Source organism: Phyllobates terribilis, unplaced genomic scaffold (assembly GCF_046119375.1).
Source record: "Phyllobates terribilis strain yellow unplaced genomic scaffold, ASM4611937v1 Scaffold_143__1_contigs__length_4665640, whole genome shotgun sequence".
Taxonomy (NCBI): Eukaryota; Metazoa; Chordata; class Amphibia; order Anura; family Dendrobatidae; genus Phyllobates; species Phyllobates terribilis.
Genome location: NW_027362903.1, coordinates 3,625,876 through 3,645,337, shown reverse-complemented (window position 1 = coordinate 3,645,337; position 19,462 = coordinate 3,625,876). Strand labels below are relative to the sequence as shown.

Sequence of the window (19,462 nt, the reverse complement as noted above, 5' to 3'; positions counted from 1 at the left end):
GAGCGTTATAAGAGGAGCTGATATCAGTCACATATGATGTAATGTCTGGAGGTTATATCAGTACTGGAGCGTTATAAGAGGGGCTGATATCAGTCACATATGATGTAATGTCTGGAGGTTATATCAGTACTGGAACGTTATAAGAGGCTGATATCACTCACATATGATGTAATGTCTGGAGGTTATATCAGTACTGGAGTGTTATAAGAGGCTGATATCACTCACATATCATGTAATGTCTGGAGGTTATATCAGTACTGGAGCATTATAAGAGGCTGATATCAGTCACATATGGTGTAATGTCTGGAGGTTATATCAGTACTGGAGCGTTATAAGAGGCTGATATCACTCACATATGATGTAATGTCTGGAGGTTATATCAGTACTGGAGCGTTATAAGAGGCTGATATCAGTCACATATGGTGTAATGTCTGGAGGTTATATCAGTACTGGAGCGTTAAAAGAGGCTGATATCAGTCACATATGGTGTAATGTCTGGAGGTTATATCAGTACTGGAACGTTATAAGAGGCTGATATCACTCACATATGATGTAATGTCTGGAGGTTATATCAGTACTGGAGCGTTAAAAGAGGCTGATATCAGTCACATATGGTGTAATGTCTGGAGGTTATATCAGTACTGGAGTGTTATAAGAGGCTGATATCACTCACATATCATGTAATGTCTGGAGGTTATATCAGTTCTGGAGCGTTATAAGAGGCTGATATCAGTCACATATGGTGTAATGTCTGGAGGTTATATCATTACTGGAGCGTTATAAGAGGGGCTGATATCAGTCACATATGGTGTAATGTCTGGAGGTTATATCAGTGCTGGAGCGTTATAAGAGGGGCTGATATCAGTCACATATGGTGTAATGTCTGGAGGTTATATAAGTACTGGAGCGTTATAAGAGGCTGATATCAGTCACATATGATGTAATGTCTGGAGGTTATATCAGTACTGGAGCGTTATAAGAGGGGCTGATATCAGTCACATATGGTGTAATGTCTGGAGGTTATATCAGTACTGGAGCATTATAAGAGGGGCTGATATCAGTCACATATGATGTAATGTCTGGAGGTTATATCAGTACTGGAGCGTTATAAGAGGCTGATATCAGTCACATATGGTGTAATGTCTGGAGGTTATATCAGTACTGGAGCGTTATAAGAGGGGCTGATATCAGTCACATATGATGTAATGTCTGGAGGTTATATCAGTACTGGAATGTTATAAGAGGCTGATATCAGTCACATATAGTGTAATGTCTGGAGGTTATATCAGTACTGGAGCGTTATAAGAGGGGCTGATATCATTCACATGTGATGTAATGTCTGGAGGTTATATCAGTACTGGAACGTTATAAGAGGCTGATATCACTCACATATGATGTAATGTCTGGAGGATATATCTGTATTGGAGCGTTATAAGAGGCTGATATCAGTCACATATGGTGTAATATCTGGAGGTTATATCAGTACTGGAGCGTTATAAGAGGCTGATATCAGTCACATATGGTGTAATGTCTGGAGGTTATATCAGTACTGGAGCGTTATAAGAGGAGCTGATATCAGTCACATATGATATAATGTCTGGAGGTTATATCCGTACTGGAGCGTTATAAGAGGGGCTGATATCAGTCACATATGATGTAATGTCTGGAGGTTATATCAGTACTGGAACGTTATAAGAGGCTGATATCACTCACATATGATGTAATGTCTGGAGGTTATATCAGTACTGGAGTGTTATAAGAGGCTGATATCAATGACATATCATGTAATGTCTGGAGGTTATATCAGTACTGGAGCGTTATAAGAGGCTGATATCATTCACATATGATGTAATGTCTGGAGGTTATATCAGTACTGGAGCGTTATAAGAGGCTGATATCAGTCACATATGGTGTAATGTCTGGAGGTTATATCAGTACTGGAGCGTTAAAAGAGGCTGATATCAGTCACATATGGTGTAATGTCTGGAGGTTATATCAGTACTGGAACGTTATAAGAGGCTGATATCACTCACATATGATGTAATGTCTGGAGGTTATATCAGTACTGGAGTGTTATAAGAGGCTGATATCACTCACATATCATGTAATGTCTGGAGGTTATATCAGTTCTGGAGCGTTATAAGAGGCTGATATCAGTCACATATGGTGTAATGTCTGGAGGTTATATCAGTACTGGAGCGTTATAAGAGGGGCTGATATCAGTCACATATGGTGTAATGTCTGGAGTTTATATCAGTGCTGGAGCGTTATAGGAGGGGCTGATATCAGTCACATATGGTGTAATGTCTGGAGGTTATATCAGTACTGGAGCGTTATAAGAGGCTGATATCAGTCACATATGATGTAATGTCTGGAGGTTATATCAGTACTGGAGCATTATAAGAGGCTGATATCAGTCATATATGATGTAATGTCTGGAGGTTATATCAGTACTGGAGCGTTATAAGAGGCTAATACCAGTCACATATGATGTAATGTCTGGAGGTTATATCAGTACTGGAGCGTTACAAGAGGAGCTGATATCAGTCACATATGGTGTAATGTCTGGAGGCTATATCAGTACTGGAGCGTTATAAGAGGCTGATATCAGTAACATATGATGTAATGTCTGGAGGTTATATCAGTACTGGAGCGTTATAAGAGGCTGATATCAGTCATATATGATGTAATGTCTGGAGGTTATATCAGTACTGGAGCGCTATAAGAGGCTGATATCAGTCACATATGATGTAATATCTGGAGGTTATATCAGTACTGGAGCGTTATAAGAGGAGCTGATATCAGTCACATATGATGTAATGTCTGGAGGTTATATCAGTACTGGAGCGTTATAAGAGGCTGATATCGGTCACATATGATGTAATGTCTGGAGGTTATATCAGTACTGGAGCGTTATAAGAGGGGCTGATATCAGTCACATATGATGTAATGTCTGGAGGTTATATCAGTACTGGAGCGTTATAAGGGAAGCTGATATCAGTCACATATAGTGTAATGTCTGGAGGTTATATCAGTACTGGAGCGTTATAAGAGGAGCTGATATCAGTTACATATGATGTAATGTCTGGAGGTTATATCAGTACTGGAGAGTTATAAGAGGCTGATATCAGTCACATATGGTATAATGTCTGGAGGTTATATCAGTACTGGAGCGTTATAAGAGGGGCTGATATCAGTCACATATGGTGTAATGTCTGGAGGTTATATCAGTACTGGAGCGTTATAAGAGGGGCTGATATCAGTCACATATAAAGTAATGTCTGGAGGTTATATCAGTACTGGAGCGTTATAAGAGGCTGATATCAGTCACATATGTTGTAATGTCTGGAGGTTATATCAGTACTGGAGCGTTATAAGAGGCTGATATCAGTCACATATGGTGTAATGTCTGGAGGTTATATCAGTCCAGGAGCGTTATAAGAGGAGCTGATATCAGTCACATATGGTGTAATGTCTGGAGGTTATATCAGTCCTGGAGCGTTATAAGAGGAGCTGATATCAGTCACATATGGTGTAATGTCTGGAGGTTATATCAGTACTGGAGCGTTATAAGAGGGGCTGATATCAGTCACATGTGATGTAATGTCTGGAGGTTATATCAGTACTGGAACGTTATAAGAGGCTGATATCACTCACATATGATGTAATGTCTGGAGGATATATCTGTATTGGAGCGTTATAAGAGGCTGATATCACTCACATATGGTGTAATATCTGGAGGTTATATCAGTACTGGAGCGTTATAAGAGGCTGATATCAGTCACATATGGTGTAATGTCTGGAGGTTATATCAGTACTGGAGCGATATAAGAGGAGCTGATATCAGTCACATATGATGTAATGTCTGGAGGTTATATCAGTACTGGAGCGTTATAAGAGGGGCTGATATCAGTCACATATGATGTAATGTCTGGAGGTTATATCAGTACTGGAACGTTATAAGAGGCTGATATCACTCACATATGATGTAATGTCTGGAGGTTATATCAGTACTGGAGTGTTATAAGAGGCTGATATCACTCACATATCATGTAATGTCTGGAGGTTATATCAGTACTGGAGCGTTATAAGAGGCTGATATCAGTCACATATGGTGTAATGTCTGGAGGTTATATCAGTACTGGAGCGTTATAAGAGGCTGATATCACTCACATATGATGTAATGTCTGGAGGTTATATCAGTACTGGAGCGTTATAAGAGGCTGATATCAGTCACATATGGTGTAATGTCTGGAGGTTATATCAGTACTGGAGCGTTAAAAGAGGCTGATATCAGTCACATATGGTGTAATGTCTGGAGGTTATATCAGTACTGGAACGTTATAAGAGGCTGATATCACTCACATATGATGTAATGTCTGGAGGTTATATCAGTACTGGAGCGTTAAAAGAGGCTGATATCAGTCACATATGGTGTAATGTCTGGAGGTTATATCAGTACTGGAGTGTTATAAGAGGCTGATATCACTCACATATCATGTAATGTCTGGAGGTTATATCAGTTCTGGAGCGTTATAAGAGGCTGATATCAGTCACATATGGTGTAATGTCTGGAGGTTATATCATTACTGGAGCGTTATAAGAGGGGCTGATATCAGTCACATATGGTGTAATGTCTGGAGGTTATATCAGTGCTGGAGCGTTATAAGAGGGGCTGATATCAGTCACATATGGTGTAATGTCTGGAGGTTATATAAGTACTGGAGCGTTATAAGAGGCTGATATCAGTCACATATGATGTAATGTCTGGAGGTTATATCAGTACTGGAGCGTTATAAGAGGGGCTGATATCAGTCACATATGGTGTAATGTCTGGAGGTTATATCAGTACTGGAGCATTATAAGAGGGGCTGATATCAGTCACATATGATGTAATGTCTGGAGGTTATATCAGTACTGGAGCGTTATAAGAGGCTGATATCAGTCACATATGGTGTAATGTCTGGAGGTTATATCAGTACTGGAGCGTTATAAGAGGGGCTGATATCAGTCACATATGATGTAATGTCTGGAGGTTATATCAGTACTGGAATGTTATAAGAGGCTGATATCAGTCACATATGGTGTAATGTCTGGAGGTTATATCAGTACTGGAGCGTTATAAGAGGGGCTGATATCAGTCACATGTGATGTAATGTCTGGAGGTTATATCAGTACTGGAACGTTATAAGAGGCTGATATCACTCACATATGATGTAATGTCTGGAGGATATATCTGTATTGGAGCGTTATAAGAGGCTGATATCAGTCACATATGGTGTAATATCTGGAGGTTATATCAGTACTGGAGCGTTATAAGAGGCTGATATCAGTCACATATGGTGTAATGTCTGGAGGTTATATCAGTACTGGAGCGTTATAAGAGGAGCTGATATCAGTCACATATGATATAATGTCTGGAGGTTATATCAGTACTGGAGCGTTATAAGAGGGGCTGATATCAGTCACATATGATGTAATGTCTGGAGGTTATATCAGTACTGGAACGTTATAAGAGGCTGATATCACTCACATATGATGTAATGTCTGGAGGTTATATCAGTACTGGAGTGTTATAAGAGGCTGATATCACTGACATATCATGTAATGTCTGGAGGTTATATCAGTACTGGAGCGTTATAAGAGGCTGATATCAGTCACATATGGTGTAATGTCTGGAGGTTATATCAGTACTGGAGCGTCATAAGAGGCTGATATCACTCACATATGATGTAATGTCTGGAGGTTATATCAGTACTGGAGCGTTATAAGAGGCTGATATCAGTCACATATGGTGTAATGTCTGGAGGTTATATCAGTACTGGAGCGTTAAAAGAGGCTGATATCAGTCACATATGGTGCAATGTCTGGAGGTTATATCAGTACTGGAACGTTATAAGAGGCTGATATCACTCACATATGATGTAATGTCTGGAGGTTATATCAGTACTGGAGTGTTATAAGAGGCTGATATCACTCACATATCATGTAATGTCTGGAGGTTATATCAGTTCTGGAGCGTTTTAAGAGGCTGATATCAGTCACATATGGTGTAATGTCTGGAGGTTATATCAGTACTGGAGCGTTATAAGAGGGGCTGATATCAGTCACATATGGTGTAATGTCTGGAGGTTATATCAGTGCTGGAGCGTTATAAGAGGGGCTGATATCAGTCACATATGGTGTAATGTCTGGAGGTTATATAAGTACTGGAGCGTTATAAGAGGCTGATATCAGTCACATATGATGTAATGTCTGGAGGTTATATCAGTACTGGAGCGTTATAAGAGGGGCTGATATCAGTCACATATGGTGTAATGTCTGGAGGTTATATCAGTACTGGAGCGTTATAAGAGGGGCTGATATCAGTCACATATGATGTAATGTCTGGAGGTTATATCAGTACTGGAGCGTTATAAGAGGCTGATATCAGTCACATATGGTGTAATGTCTGGAGGTTATATCAGTACTGGAGCGTTATAAGAGGGGCTGATATCAGTCACATATGATGTAATGTCTGGAGGTTATATCAGTACTGGAACGTTATAAGAGGCTGATATCAGTCACATATGGTGTAATGTCTGGAGGTTATATCAGTACTGGAGCGTTATAAGAGGGGCTGATATCAATCACATATGGTGTAATGTCTGGAGGTTATATCAGTACTGGAACGTTATAAGAGGCTGATATCACTCACATATGATGTAATGTCTGGAGGTTATATCAGTACTGGAGTGTTATAAGAGGCTGATATCACTCACATATCATGTAATGTCTGGAGGTTATATCAGTTCTGGAGCGTTATAAGAGCCTGATATCAGTCACATATGGTGTAATGTCTGGAGGTTATATCAGTTCTGGAGCGTTATAAGAGGAGCTGATATCAGTCACATATGGTGTAATGTCTGGAGGTTATATCAGTACTGGAGCGTTATAAGAGGCTGATATCAGTCACATATGGTGTAATGTCTGGAGGTTATATCAGTACTGGAGCGTTAAAAGAGGCTGATATCAGTCACATATGGTGTAATGTCTGGAGGTTATATCAGTACTGGAACGTTATAAGAGGCTGATATCACTCACATATGATGTAATGTCTGGAGGTTATATCAGTACTGGAGTGTTATAAGAGGCAGATATCACTCACATATCATGTAATGTCTGGAGGTTATATCAGTTCTGGAGCGTTATAAGAGGCTGATATCAGTCACATATGGTGCAATGTCTGGAGGTTATATCAGTACTGGAGCGTTATAAGAGGGGCTGATATCAGTCACATATGGTGTAATGTCTGGAGGTTATATCAGTGCTGGAGCGTTATAAGAGGGGCTGATATCAGTCACATATGGTGTAATGTCTGGAGGTTATATAAGTACTGGAGCGTTATAAGAGGCTGATATCAGTCACATATGATGTAATGTCTGGAGGTTATATCAGTACTGGAGCGTTATAAGAGGGGCTGATATCAGTCACATATGGTGTAATGTCTGGAGGTTATATCAGTACTGGAGCGTTATAAGAGGGGCTGATATCAGTCACATATGATGTAATGTCTGGAGGTTATATCAGTACTGGAGCGTTATAAGAGGCTGATATCAGTCACATATGGTGTAATGTCTGGAGGTTATATCAGTACTGGAGCGTTATAAGAGGGGCTGATATCAGTCACATATGATGTAATGTCTGGAGGTTATATCAGTACTGGAACGTTATAAGAGGCTGATATCAGTCACATATGGTGTAATGTCTGGAGGTTATATCAGTACTGGAACGTTATAAGAGGCTGATATCACTCACATATGATGTAATGTCTGGAGGTTATATCAGTACTGGAGTGTTATAAGAGGCTGATATCACTCACATATCATGTAATGTCTGGAGGTTATATCAGTTCTGGAGCGTTATAAGAGGCTGATATCAGTCACATATGGTGTAATGTCTGGAGGTTATATCAGTCCTGGAGCGTTATAAGAGGAGCTGATATCAGTCACATATGGTGTAATGTCTGGAGGTTATATCAGTACTGGAGCGTTATAAGAGGCTGATATCAGTCACATATGGTGTAATGTCTGGAGGTTATATCAGTACTGGAGCGTTATAAGAGGGGCTTATATCAGTCACATATGGTGTAATGTCTGGAGGTTATATCAGTGCTGGAGCGTTATAAGAGGGGCTGATATCAGTCACATATGGTGTAATGTCTGGAGGTTATATAAGTACTGGAGCATTATAAGAGGCTGATATCAGTCACATATGATGTAATGTCTGGAGGTTATATCAGTACTGGAGCGTTATAAGAGGGGCTGATATCAGTCACATATGGTGTAATGTCTGGAGGTTATATCAGTACTGGAGCGTTATAAGAGGGGCTGATATCAGTCACATATGATGTAATGTCTGGAGGTTATATCAGTACTGGAGCGTTATAAGAGGCTGATATCAGTCACATATGGTGTAATGTCTGGAGGTTATATCAGTACTGGAGCGTTATAAGAGGGGCTGATATCAGTCACATATGATGTAATGTCTGGAGGTTATATCAGTACTGGAACGTTATAAGAGGCTGATATCAGTCACATATGGTGTAATGTCTGGAGGTTATATCAGTACTGGAGCGTTATAAGAGGGGCTGATATCAGTCACATGTGATGTAATGTCTGGAGGTTATATCAGTACTGGAACGTTATAAGAGGCTGATATCACTCACATATGATGTAATGTCTGGAGGATATATCTGTATTGGAGCGTTATAAGAGGCTGATATCAGTCACATATGGTGTAATATCTGGAGGTTATATCAGTACTGGAGCGTTATAAGAGGCTGATATCAGTCACATATGGTGTAATGTCTGGAGGTTATATCAGTACTGGAGCGTTATAAGAGGAGCTGATATCAGTCACATATGATATAATGTCTGGAGGTTATATCAGTACTGGAGCGTTATAAGAGGGGCTGATATCAGTTACATATGATGTAATGTCTGGAGGTTATATCAGTACTGGAACGTTATAAGAGGCTGATATCACTCACATATGATGTAATGTCTGGAGGTTATATCAGTACTGGAGTGTTATAAGAGGCTGATATCACTGACATATCATGTAATGTCTGGAGGTTATATCAGTACTGGAGCGTTATAAGAGGCTGATATCAGTCACATATGGTGTAATGTCTGGAGGTTATATCAGTACTGGAACGTTATAAGAGGCTGATATCACTCACATATGATGTAATGTCTGGAGGTTATATCAGTACTGGAGCGTTATAAGAGGCTGATATCAGTCACATATGGTGTAATGTCTGGAGGTTATATCAGTACTGGAGCGTTAAAAGAGGCTGATATCAGTCACATATGGTGTAATGTCTGGAGGTTATATCAGTACTGGAACGTTATAAGAGGCTGATATCACTCACATATGATGTAATGTCTGGAGGTTATATCAGTACTGGAGTGTTATAAGAGGCTGATATCACTCACATATCATGTAATGTCTGGAGGTTATATCAGTACTGGAGTGTTATAAGAGGCTGATATCACTCACATATCATGTAATGTCTGGAGGTTATATCAGTTCTGGAGCGTTATAAGAGGCTGATATCAGTCACATATGGTGTAATGGCCGGAGGTTATATCAGTACTGGAGCGTTATAAGAGGGGCTGATATCAGTCACATATGGTGTAATGTCTGGAGGTTATATCAGTGCTGGAGCGTTATAAGAGGGGCTGATATCAGTCACATATGGTGTAATGTCTGGAGGTTATATAAGTACTGGAGCGTTATAAGAGGCTGATATCAGTCACATATGATGTAATGTCTGGAGGTTATATCAGTACTGGAGCGTTATAAGAGGGGCTGATATCAGTCACATATGGTGTAATGTCTGGAGGTTATATCAGTACTGGAGCGTTATAAGAGGGGCTGATATCAGTCACATATGATGTAATGTCTGGAGGTTATATCAGTACTGGAGCGTTATAAGAGGCTGATATCAGTCACATATGGTGTAATGTCTGGAGGTTATATCAGTACTGGAGCGTTATAAGAGGGGCTGATATCAGTCACATATGATGTAATGTCTGGAGGTTATATCAGTACTGGAACGTTATAAGAGGCTGATATCAGTCACATATGGTGTAATGTCTGGAGGTTATATCAGTACTGGAGCGTTATAAGAGGGGCTGATATCAATCACATATGGTGTAATGTCTGGAGGTTATATCAGTACTGGAACGTTATAAGAGGCTGATATCACTCACATATGATGTAATGTCTGGAGGTTATATCAGTACTGGAGTGTTATAAGAGGCTGATATCACTCACATATCATGTAATGTCTGGAGGTTATATCAGTTCTGGAGCGTTATAAGAGGCTGATATCAGTCACATATGGTGTAATGTCTGGAGGTTATATCAGTTCTGGAGCGTTATAAGAGGAGCTGATATCAGTCACATATGGTGTAATGTCTGGAGGTTATATCAGTACTGGAGCGTTAAAAGAGGCTGATATCAGTCACATATGGTGTAATGTCTGGAGGTTATATCAGTACTGGAACGTTATAAGAGGCTGATATCACTCACATATGATGTAATGTCTGGAGGTTATATCAGTACTGGAGTGTTATAAGAGGCTGATATCACTCACATATCATGTAATGTCTGGAGGTTATATCAGTTCTGGAGCGTTATAAGAGGCTGATATCAGTCACATATGGTGTAATGTCTGGAGGTTATATCAGTGCTGGAGCGTTATAAGAGGGGCTGATATCAGTCACATATGGTGTAATGTCTGGAGGTTATATAAGTACTGGAGCGTTATAAGAGGCTGATATCAGTCACATATGATGTAATGTCTGGAGGTTATATCAGTACTGGAGCGTTATAAGAGGGTCTGATATCAGTCACATATGGTGTAATGTCTGGAGGTTATATCAGTACTGGAGCGTTATAAGAGGGGCTGATATCAGTCACATATGATGTAATGTCTGGAGGTTATATCAGTACTGGAGCGTTATAAGAGGCTGATATCAGTCACATATGGTGTAATGTCTGGAGGTTATATCAGTACTGGAGCTTTATAAGAGGGGCTGATATCAGTCACATATGATGTAATGTCTGGAGGTTATATCAGTACTGGAACGTTATAAGAGGCTGATATCAGTCACATATGATGTAATGTCTGGAGGTTATATCAGTACTGGAGCGTTATAAGAGGGGCTGATATCAATCACATATGGTGTAATGTCTGGAGGTTATATCAGTACTGGAACGTTATAAGAGGCTGATATCACTCACATATGATGTAATGTCTGGAGGTTATATCAGTACTGGAGTGTTATAAGAGGCTGATATCACTCACATATCATGTAATGTGTAACATACCTGGCGGCGTCCTTGCATGGTGGTCCATCTCCCACTGTGCAAGAGGGCGCACTTGATCTCCTGTCCAGAATGTCTCTCTGGCTTCCCTCCATGCTGTCTGTTTGTGTCTGTTTCTGCTGCTTAAGGGCGGCGCCCGATCACTTCCTGCCTTTTGTACCTGCTGTGGGTCACACCCCTTGTGCGTCCTCAGCCTATTGCTGTCTGTCACTTGGTATATAGCTCAGCAGCTCCCTTCTATCCCTGCCTGAGCATAAGTGTTTCCTTCAGTGTGTGCTTGCATTCTGAAGGTGCCAGGTCCCGTCTTTGTTTCCTTGTCTGCCTTTCCTGGAGGCTTTATTTCCAGGCCTGTCTGAACTTAGTCCTGTATGTCTCCTGCTTTGCGGTATCAGCTCCCGTGTCTGAACTGTGTCCTGTATGTCTCCTGCTTTGCGGTATTAGTTCCCGTGTCTGAACTAAGTCCTGTATGTCTCCTGCTTTGCGGTATCAGCTCCCGTGTCTGAACTGTGTCCTGTATGTCTCCTGCTTTGTGGTGTTAGTTCCCGTGTCTGAACTAGTCCTGTATGTCTCCTGCTTTTCGGTATTAGTTCCCGTGTCTGAACTGAGTCCTTTCTGTGTATTTTGTCTGTCCTGTCTGAACACGCTCCTAGCCTGTTCCTCCCGCCTTCTAGGGGCCGATTACCTAGACCCGCTCCTGTATTTTGTCTGTCCTGTCTGAACACGCTCCTTGCCTGTTCGTCCTGCCTCTCTGGGGGCAGTATTCCCAGACCCGCTCCTGTATCCCGCTGCAGTGTCGGTCTCCTCAGTACACTAAGTTCCAGTCTGAACTCTCTCCTATCCTTTACCTGTTTTGCCTCTATGTCCGTTCCCTTCCTTTTTCTGCAGAGTCTGAACTTGTACCTAACTCCTGCCTGTTGTCTCTGTACTCCCGTTTGTGAGTTTGTGGTCCACTCGCTACTTCACTGCAAGTACCCTGTGGGTGTCTGGCTCTGTCTTTCCCTTCCTGTCTGTTCCGTGTGTACAGAGTCCTGTCCTGCCCTGCTTCTGCCCGCTGCTCCGGCAGTCCTGTCCTGCCCTGCTTCTGCCCGCTGCTCTGGCAGTCCTGTCCTGCCCTGCTTCTGCCCGCTGCTCCGGCAGTCCTGTCCTGCCCTGCTTCTGCCCGCTGCTCCGGCAGTCCTGTCCTGCCCTGCTTCTGCCCGCTGCTCCGGCAGTCCTGTCCTGCCCTGCTTCTGCCCGCTGCTCCGGCAGTCCTGTCCTGCCCTGCTTCTGCCCGCTGCTCCGGCAGTCCTGTCCTGCCCTGCCTGTACCCCTCTGCCTGTAATGTTCCTGAGTCCCAGTGTGTACTGGGCCCTATCCCGCCTGTGTTCCTACCTGCTAGTGCCTCCCTGTCTGCACTCTAGCTGTGCTTGCCTGTACCCCCCTGCCTGCTTACCCGCCTGCCTGCATACCAGTCGTGCCTGCCTATACCCACCAGTCTGTGTGCCAGCCTACCAGTCTGTTCCTGTATTCCCCTGTGTGGGTCAACAGCCGTGTCCGGGGTCTGTCCTGGAGTAGCACCTGGTCCCTCTGCTCGGTTCCTCCTTGGTGCACTGGCGTCGTATGCCGTCGTGCGACCCTGGTCGGATCGGGTGAATACCTAGTTACGCCCCTCCAGGCATTCACTCTCCGGCACGGTCCAGTGGAATCACTACCAATCACACGCACACGCCGCTTAGCCCGGGCGTGTGCATAACATAATGTCTGGAGGTTATATCAGTTCTGGAGCGTTATAAGAGGCTGATATCAGTCACATATGGTGTAATGTCTGGAGGTTATATCAGTCCTGGAGCGTTATAAGAGGAGCTGATATCAGTCACATATGGTGTAATGTCTGGAGGTTATATCAGTACTGGAGCGTTATAAGAGGCTGATATCAGTCACATATGGTGTAATGTCTGGAGGTTATATCAGTACTGGAGCGTTATAAGAGGGGCTGATATCAGTCACATATGGTGTAATGTCTGGAGGTTATATCAGTGCTGGAGCGTTATAAGAGGGGCTGATATCAGTCACATATGGTGTAATGTCTGGAGGTTATATAAGTACTGGAGCGTTATAAGAGGCTGATATCAGTCACATATGATGTAATGTCTGGAGGTTTTATCAGTACTGGAGCGTTATAAGAGGGGCTGATATCAGTCACATATGGTGTAATGTCTGGAGGTTATATCAGTACTGGAGCGTTATAAGAGGGGCTGATATCAGTCACATATGATGTAATGTCTGGAGGTTATATCAGTACTGGAGCGTTATAAGAGGCTGATATCAGTCACATATGATGTAATGTCTGGAGGTTTTATCAGTACTGGAGCGTTATAAGAGGGGCTGATATCAGTCACATATGGTGTAATGTCTGGAGGTTATATCAGTACTGGAGCGTTATAAGAGGGGCTGATATCAGTCACATATGATGTAATGTCTGGAGGTTATATCAGTACTGGAGCGTTATAAGAGGCTGATATCAGTCACATATGGTGTAATGTCTGGAGGTTATATCCGTACTGGAGCGTTATAAGAGGGGCTGATATCAGTCACATATGATGTAATGTCTGGAGGTTATATCAGTACTGGAACGTTATAAGAGGCTGATATCAGTCACATATGGTGTAATGTCTGGAGGTTATATCAGTACTGGAGCGTTATAAGAGGGGCTGATATCAGTCACATATGGTGTAATGTCTGGAGGTTATATCAGTGCTGGAGCGTTATAAGAGGGGCTGATATCAGTCACATATGGTGTAATGTCTGGAGGTTATATAAGTACTGGAGCGTTATAAGAGGCTGATATCAGTCACATATGATGTAATGTCTGGAGGTTTTATCAGTACTGGAGCGTTATAAGAGGGGCTGATATCAGTCACATATGGTGTAATGTCTGGAGGTTATATCAGTACTGGAGCGTTATAAGAGGGGCTGATATCAGTCACATATGATGTAATGTCTGGAGGTTATATCAGTACTGGAGCGTTATAAGAGGCTGATATCAGTCACATATGGTGTAATGTCTGGAGGTTATATCCGTACTGGAGCGTTATAAGAGGGGCTGATATCAGTCACATATGATGTAATGTCTGGAGGTTATATCAGTACTGGAACGTTATAAGAGGCTGATATCAGTCACATATGGTGTAATGTCTGGAGGTTATATCAGTACTGGAGCGTTATAAGAGGGACTGATATCAGTCACATATGGTGTAATGTCTGGAGGTTATATAAGTACTGGAGCGTTATAAGAGGCGCTGATATCAGTCACATTTGGTGTAATGTCTGGAGGTTATATCAGTGCTGGAGCGTTATAAGAGGGGCTGATATCAGTCACATATAATGTAATGTCTGGAGGTTATATCAGTACTGGAGAGTTATAAGAGGCTGATATCAGTCACATATGTTGTAATGTCTGGAGGTTATATCAGTACTGGAGCGTTATAAGAGGCTGATATCAGTCACATATGGTGTAATGTCTGGAGGTTATATCAGTCCAGGAGCGTTATAAGAGGAGCTGATATCAGTCACATATGGTGTAATGTCTGGGTGTTATATCAGTCCTGGAGCGTTATAAGAGGAGCTGATATCAGTCACATATGGTGTAATGTCTGGAGGTTATATCAGTACTGGAGCGTTATAAGAGGGGCTGATATCAGTCACATGTGATGTAATGTCTGGAGGTTATATCAGTACTGGAATGTTATAAGAGGCTGATATCACTCACATATGATGTAATGTCTGGAGGATATATCTGTATTGGAGCGTTATAAGAGGCTGATATCAGTCACATATGGTGTAATGTCTGGAGGTTATATCAGTACTGGAGCGTGATAAGAGGCTGATATCACTCACATATGATGTAATGTCTGGAGGTTATATCAGTACTGGAGTGTTATAAGAGGCTGATATCACTCACATATCATGTAATGTCTGGAGGTTATATCAGTTCTGGAGCGTTATAAGAGGCTGATATCAGTCACATATGGTGTAATGTCTGGAGGTTATATCAGTACTGGAGCGTTATAAGAGGGGCTGATATCAGTCACATATGGTGTAATGTCTGGAGGTTATATCAGTGCTGGAGCGTTATAAGAGGGGCTGATATCAGTCACATATGGTGTAATGTCTGGAGGTTATATAAGTACTGGAGCGTTATAAGAGGCTGATATCAGTCACATATGATGTAATGTCTGGAGGTTATATCAGTACTGGAGCGTTATAAGAGGGGCTGATATCAGTCACATATGGTGTAATGTCTGGAGGTTATATCAGTACTGGAGCGTTATAAGAGGGGCTGATATCATTCACATATGATGTAATGTCTGGAGGTTATATCAGTACTGGAGCGTTATAAGAGGCTGATATCAGTCACATATGGTGTAATGTCTGGAGGTTATATCAGTACTGGAGCGTTATAAGAGGGGCTGATATCAGTCACATATGATGTAATGTCTTGAGGTTATATCAGTACTGGAACGTTATAAGAGGCTGATATCAGTCACATATGGTGTAATGTCTGGAGGTTATATCAGTACTGGAGCGTTATAAGAGGGGCTGATATCAATCACATATGGTGTAATGTCTGGAGGTTATATCAGTACTGGAACGTTATAAGAGGCTGATATCACTCACATATGATGTAATGTCTGGAGGTTATATCAGTACTGGAGTGTTATAAGAGGCTGATATCACTCACATATCATGTAATGTCTGGAGGTTATATCAGTTCTGGAGCGTTATAAGAGGCTGATATCAGTCACATATGGTGTAATGTCTGGAGGTTATATCAGTTCTGGAGCGTTATAAGAGGAGCTGATATCAGTCACATATGGTGTAATGTCTGGAGGTTATATCAGTACTGGAGCGTTAAAAGAGGCTGATATCAGTCACATATGGTGTAATGTCTGGAGGTTATGTCAGTACTGGAACGTTATAAGAGGCTGATATCAGTCACATATGGTGTAATGTCTGGAGGTTATATCAGTTCTGGAGCGTTATAAGAGGCTGATATCAGTCACATATGGTGTAATGTCTGGAGGTTATATCAGTACTGGAGCGTTATAAGAGGGGCTGATATCAGTCACATATGGTGTAATGTCTGGAGGTTATATCAGTGCTGGAGCGTTATAAGAGGGGCTGATATCAGTCACATATGGTGTAATGTCTGGAGGTTATATAAGTACTGGAGCGTTATAAGAGGCTGATATCAGTCACATATGATGTAATGTCTGGAGGTTATATCAGTACTGGAGCGTTATAAGAGGGGCTGATATCAGTCACATATGGTGTAATGTCTGGAGGTTATATCAGTACTGGAGCGTTATAAGAGGGGCTGATATCAGTCACATATGATGTAATGTCTGGAGGTTATATCAGTACTGGAGCGTTATAAGAGGCTGATATCAGTCACATATGGTGTAATGTCTGGAGGTTATATCAGTACTGGAGCGTTATAAGAGGGGCTGATATCAGTCACATATGATGTAATGTCTGGAGGTTATATCAGTACTGGAACGTTATAAGAGGCTGATATCACTCACATATGATGTAATGTCTGGAGGTTATATCAGTACTGGAGTGTTATAAGAGGCTGATATCACTCACATATCATGTAATGTCTGGAGGTTATATCAGTTCTGGAGCGTTATAAGAGGCTGATATCAGTCACATATGGTGTAATGTCTGGAGGTTATATCAGTCCTGGAGCGTTATAAGAGGAGCTGATATCAGTCACATATGGTGTAATGTCTGGAGGTTATATCAGTACTGGAGCGTTATAAGAGGCTGATATCAGTCACATATGGTGTAATGTCTGGAGGTTATATCAGTACTGGAGCGTTATAAGAGGGGCTGATATCAGTCACATATGGTGTAATGTCTGGAGGTTATATCAGTGCTGGAGCGTTATAAGAGGGGCTGATATCAGTCACATATGGTGTAATGTCTGGAGGTTATATAAGTACTGGAGCGTTATAAGAGGCTGATATCAGTCACATATGATGTAATGTCTGGAGGTTATATCAGTACTGGAACGTTATAAGAGGCTGATATCAGTCACATATGGTGTAATGTCTGGAGGTTATATCAGTACTGGAGCGTTATAAGAGGGGCTGATATCAATCACATATGGTGTAATGTCTGGAGGTTATATCAGTGCTGGAGCGTTATAAGAGGGGCTGATATCAGTCACATATGGTGTAATGTCTGGAGGTTATATAAGTACTGGAGCGTTATAAGAGGCGCTGATATCAGTCACATTTGGTGTAATGTCTGGAGGTTATATCAGTGCTGGAGCGTTATAAGAGGGGCTGATATCAGTCACATATGGTGTAATGTCTGAAGGTTATATAAGTACTGGAGCGTTATAAGAGGGGCTGATATCAGTCACATATGGTGTAATGTCTGGCGGTTATATCAGTACTGGAGCGTTATAAGAGGGGCTGATATCAGTCACATATAATGTAATGTCTGGAGGTTATATCAGTACTGGAGCGTTATAAGAGGCTGATATCAGTCACATATGTTGTAATGTCTGGAGGTTATATCAGTACTGGAGCGTTATAAGAGGCTGATATCAGTCACATATGGTGTAATGTCTGGAGGTTATATCAGTCCAGGAGCGTTATAAGAGGAGCTGATATCAGTCACATATGGTGTAATGTCTGGGGGTTATATCAGTCCTGGAGCGTTATAAGAGGAGCTGATATCAGTCACATATGGTGTAATGTCTGGAGGTTATATCAGTACTGGAGCGTTATAAGAGGGGCTGATATCAGTCACATGTGATGTAATGTCTGGAGGTTATATCAGTACTGGAATGTTATAAGAGGCTGATATCACTCACATATGATGTAATGTCTGGAGGATATATCTGTATTGGAGCGTTATAAGAGGCTGATATCAGTCACATATGGTGTAATGTCTGGAGGTTATATCAGTACTGGAGCGTGATAAGAGGCTGATATCAGTCACATATGGTGTAATGTCTGGAGGTTATATCAGTACTGGAGCGTTATAAGAGGAGCTGATATCAGTCACATATGATGTAATGTCTGGAGGTTATATCAGTACTGGAGCGTTATAAGAGGGGCTGATATCAGTCACATATGATGTAATGTCTGGAGGTTATATCAGTATTGGAACGTTATAAGAGGCTGATATCACTCACATATGATGTAATGTCTGGAGGTTATATCAGTACTGGAGTGTTATAAGAGGCTGATATCACTCACATATCATGTAATGTCTGGAGGTTATATCAGTACTGGAGCGTTATAAGAGGCTGATATCAGTCACATTTGGTGTAATGTCTGGAGGTTATATCAGTACTGGAGCGTTATAAGAGGCTGATATCACTCACATATGATGTAATGTCTGGAGGTTATATCAGTACTGGAGCGTTATAAGAGGCTGATATCAGTCACATATGGTGTAATGTCTGGAGGTTATATCAGTACTGGAGCGTTAAAAGAGGCTGATATCAGTCACATATGGTGTAATGTCTGGAGGTTATATCAGTACTGGAACGTTATAAGAGGCTGATATCAGTCACATATGGTGTAATGTCTGGAGGTTATATCAGTACTGGAGCGTTATAAGAGGCTGACATCACTCACATATGATGTAATGTCTGGAGGTTATATCAGTACTGGAGTGTTATAAGAGGCTGATATCAGTCACATATCATGTAATGTCTGGAGGTTATATCAGTACTCGAGCGTTATAAGAGGCTGATATCACTCACATATGATGTAATGTCTGGAGGTTATATCAGTACTGGAGTGTTATAAGAGGCTGATATCACTCACATATCATGTAATGTCTGGAGGTTATATCAGTACTGGAGCGTTATAAGAGGCTGATATCACTCACATATGGTGTAATGTCTGGAGGTTATATCAGTACTCGAGCATTATAAGAGGCTGATATCACTCACATATGATGTAATGTCTGGAGGTTATATCAGTACTGGAGCGTTATAAGAGGCTGATATCAGTCACATATGGTGTAATGTCTGGAGGTTATATCAGTCCTGGAGCGTTATAAGAGGAGCTGATAT

The 19,462-nt window shown here is 41.5% G+C and overlaps 1 protein-coding gene across 8 annotated transcripts in view; it reads right to left on the bottom strand.

Moving 5' to 3' along the window:
• LOC141206900 (inter-alpha-trypsin inhibitor heavy chain H3-like) overlaps positions 1-19,462 on the bottom strand; it is a 395,905-nt gene that overhangs the window by 293,319 nt on the left and 83,124 nt on the right. The window contains exon 1 of one of the 8 annotated variants that reach the window (XM_073664278.1): positions 11,383-11,513. The exons of the other annotated variants lie outside the window; for them this stretch is intronic. Within the exon in view, the coding sequence (XP_073520379.1) occupies positions 11,383-11,474 (92 nt within the window). The 5' untranslated portion in view covers positions 11,475-11,513. Of the gene's footprint in view, positions 1-11,382; positions 11,514-19,462 lie in introns of those variants that run through there. 8 annotated transcript variants of the gene reach the window in all.